At 38.8% G+C, this 3,410-nt stretch overlaps 1 protein-coding gene across 1 annotated transcript; it reads left to right on the plus strand.

Annotated features, from left to right (window-relative positions):
• Positions 1 to 69: 69 nt before the first annotated feature.
• Positions 70 to 888, plus strand: LOC128636735 (olfactory receptor 13F1-like). The gene has a single exon (XM_053689719.1). It carries the CDS (start codon positions 70 to 72, stop codon positions 886 to 888), a length of 819 nt encoding a protein of 272 aa, XP_053545694.1.
• Positions 889 to 3,410: the final 2,522 nt, after the last annotated feature.

Consider the following 3,410-nt stretch of genomic DNA (forward strand, 5'->3'; position numbering starts at 1 on the left):
GAGTTCTATCTAAAACCATTTTTCATTTCTCTACCAAACAGATATTTGGTTGTTTTGGGCATTTTGATAATGTATCTGCTGGCTGTTCTTGGTAACCTAACCATTACTACGCTTGTGTGCCTGGTGTCTCAACTTCATACACCAATGTATTTCTTCCTGTGCAATCTGTCAGTTCAGGATATTGTGTATGTCTCTACGGTTATGCCGAACTTGCTGGTCACTACAATCACCGGGGACACCAGCATTTCCTTTACAAGTTGTCTTAAACAAATTTATTTCTTTGGGTTGTGTATAATTACTGAATTTTCCTTGCTCACCACTATGGCGTATGACCGATATGTGGCTATTTGCATTCCCCTGAATTATCCTCTCATCATGAACAAAATGACCTGCATTCTTTTAGCCACTTCATCCTGGCTTCTCGGTGGAATAATTTCATTGACATTGACTATGATGATGACTAAGTTATCATTCTACAATGCACAAGAAATCAATCATTTCTTCTGTGATCTCCAAACAGTGCTCAAGCTCTCTTGTAGTGACACCACAAACATTATAATGTTTACAACTATCTGTGGCACAATGTTGGGATGTTTTCCTTTTTTACTGATACTAACATCATATATCTACATCATATCTACTATCCTGAAGATCCGAACCTCAGCTGGAAGACAAAAGACTTTCTCCAGTTGTTCCTCACATCTCATGGTTGTTATTGTCTTCTATGGAACATCCCTAAGCATGAACATGAAAACCAAGTCTGAAGACTCTGAGGAAGTAGATCAAATTCTCTCCTTGTTTTATATAGCTTTGGTTCCAGCTCTAAATCCACTAGTCTATAGCTTAAGAAACAGAGAGGTTTTGAAAGCCATGAAGAAATGTTTTTAATACAAAGGTTAAAGTTAAAACCAAACAGCTTTATAATCACAGTGGTTCTTCAAAGAATATAAAGTCAGAGGGTAAAGTCTGAAATGGAGGATGGTGAAGCAACACTGCTAAATGCAAATATTTCACTGGTGTTTAAATTAATTTAAGGGGTTATTCATTAATTACATATAAGTAGATGAGATTGAAAGAAGACCAAAGTCCATCAAGTTCGACCTTCACAGATGCCCAACAACCCCTTACATTGTGATGAAACAGCTGATACATGAACAAAAAATGTAATTAATTTCTCTTTTTACACTTGTTAACATAGACATGAATATATATTTTGTCTGTAAATGTTCTTACAAAATGGGTTATTGTCAGGGTCCCATAAGCTCTATTTGTGCTAAAATGCAAACTGCATGGCAGGGACTTCACTCATTGTGCTCTACCTGTGGTAGAACAAGGGACTCAATGGTCAGAGTCTGGCTCGCTCTGTTTGTGCCACTAGAGGATGTTTACTTGTAGGGGTTTGTGGAAGAATATTATCATCAGCATTTGTGTCTCCTTCTGGATGCTACCCAAGCAGGGAAGTGCTGTTTGAATATATTTTGAGCAGCCTATTTCATTACTCCTTGCTCTGGCAGTAGAGTCTTTCATGGTTCCTGTTTGTTGCTGGATGTCCTGCATGTGACCTTGCCTAAGTCTGGATACTTGCTGCTGCTGCCATTGAACCTTGGACTGTACTGACCTTGTCTCTGCATTTGGCACAGGTAGTACTTTTGCTTGCTTTCTCTGTAGCAGTTTCCCAGCTCCAGCACCAATATTGCCTGCTGTGCCTATTGGTGTGTCCTGTCTACTGCACTACGTCTATCTGCTGCAGCTTGCAGCCTGTATTCAGCAGCCTGGTATTCCCTTTGTTTGTCCCAGAAGCCGGCTCTACTTTTGTTTGCCCAGAAGTGGGCACTTTCTTTATATGGTCAAAAGTGGGCATTTCCTTTTGCTTGGCTCAGAAGCTAGAATTCCCTTTTGTTTGGCCCTAAACTTAGTTATTGTCTGTCTCAACTTGCACCTGATCATCAGCTATACTGGTTGTACAGTTTTCTTCAATTAACACTTGCCTGTACCTGTTGCCCAGTATAATCTGTTTCAGGACATTACTTGCTATTTTTACTCATCAATCCACCCGATCTCATACAATCGGGTTGATTGACACCTTCTGCTAGCAGCCGATTGGCCTCGAATCTTCAGGGGCCGGCATTGCACAAGCAGTTCACCAAAACTGCTTGTGCAATGATAAATGCAGACAGCGTATGCTGTCAGCATTTATCGGTGTCTGGCTGACATGATTCGCTATAGCGGATCATGACTGCCAGACACTTGATAAATCGGCCCCCTTGACTGTTCCTAATATAAAGAAATAATTTATTTTTGGAAGGTAAAATTGCCTTTTCCTCTAGCCTTAGGCTTCTAGTCACATTCAATATCCTTCATATTAAATAAAAATATTTCTCTATAATCTCTTCATAGATTAATTTCTAATAAAACAAACTACTCTGGTTAACATAGGCTCATAGCTTAATTCTTAATTGATACCCTTAGTTAAAGATTTCTTTTGCAATTAGCAATATCCTTTTTTAAAAAGTTGTGGTCAAAGCAATATTTTTACATTTAGTGACACAAGGTATTGCTAAATAGCGAACTAGTATTATAGTAAATATTGAACAATGATTTAAACTCCTAGATTATACAAAAATATTAAAGGCACATCTATTGCACAATGAGTTTAAATGCATAGGCAAATGAGGCGGAGCCAGTTGCTTGAGAGAGAAGGCACGTGCCAGAAAAGCCCTGATGGCTTGCAGCTTCTACTAAATTTATTCTTTAATAAATGCTCACAGAATCCTACATTACAATTAATTTAAACAGCACACCATAAAGTGATGGTAAACGTTACTTAAAATCAGGTCCGGATTCTAAGTGATATTTTAGATGGACTTTAATTGAGAACTTCTAATGAAGATGCACTGTAACTCACTTCTTATTCTAGCTGTGTCATTCTAATATTCCTCACTCCGGCCACTCACTTCAAAACGTATATTTTATTTGAGTTAACAGTTTAAACTCTTCTCCAATCAGTGCTCTAGCTATAAAAAAGTGCCATACGACTACAGTGCCGATTGGAGAACATTTCAGAACGTTAGCTCACAAAAAATATGAGTTTTGAAGTGGGCGGCCAGAGGGTGTGATATTAAAATGGAACGGCTAGATTAAAAAGTAAGTTACAGCCCATCTTCATAACAAGTGGTCCCTGTAAAATATCACCTAGATTTCAGGCCTGATTTTAAGTAAAGTTTACTATAACTTTAAAGCGAGCATCTATTAGGGGCTGAAGTCTTACAAGCAAATTATGTACTAAACCCATGGGTGTCTGGAACTTAGCTGCAACTACATAACTGGTTCACTGGCTCTTGGGAGTGAGTGAGAGGGGCCCACTACCCTGTCTCCAGAGAAAGGTCAACAAGACACAGGACAGCTGTAGG

The sequence above is a fragment of the Bombina bombina genome, chromosome 7 (genome assembly GCF_027579735.1).
Source record: "Bombina bombina isolate aBomBom1 chromosome 7, aBomBom1.pri, whole genome shotgun sequence".
Lineage (NCBI taxonomy): Eukaryota > Metazoa > Chordata > Amphibia > Anura > Bombinatoridae > Bombina > Bombina bombina.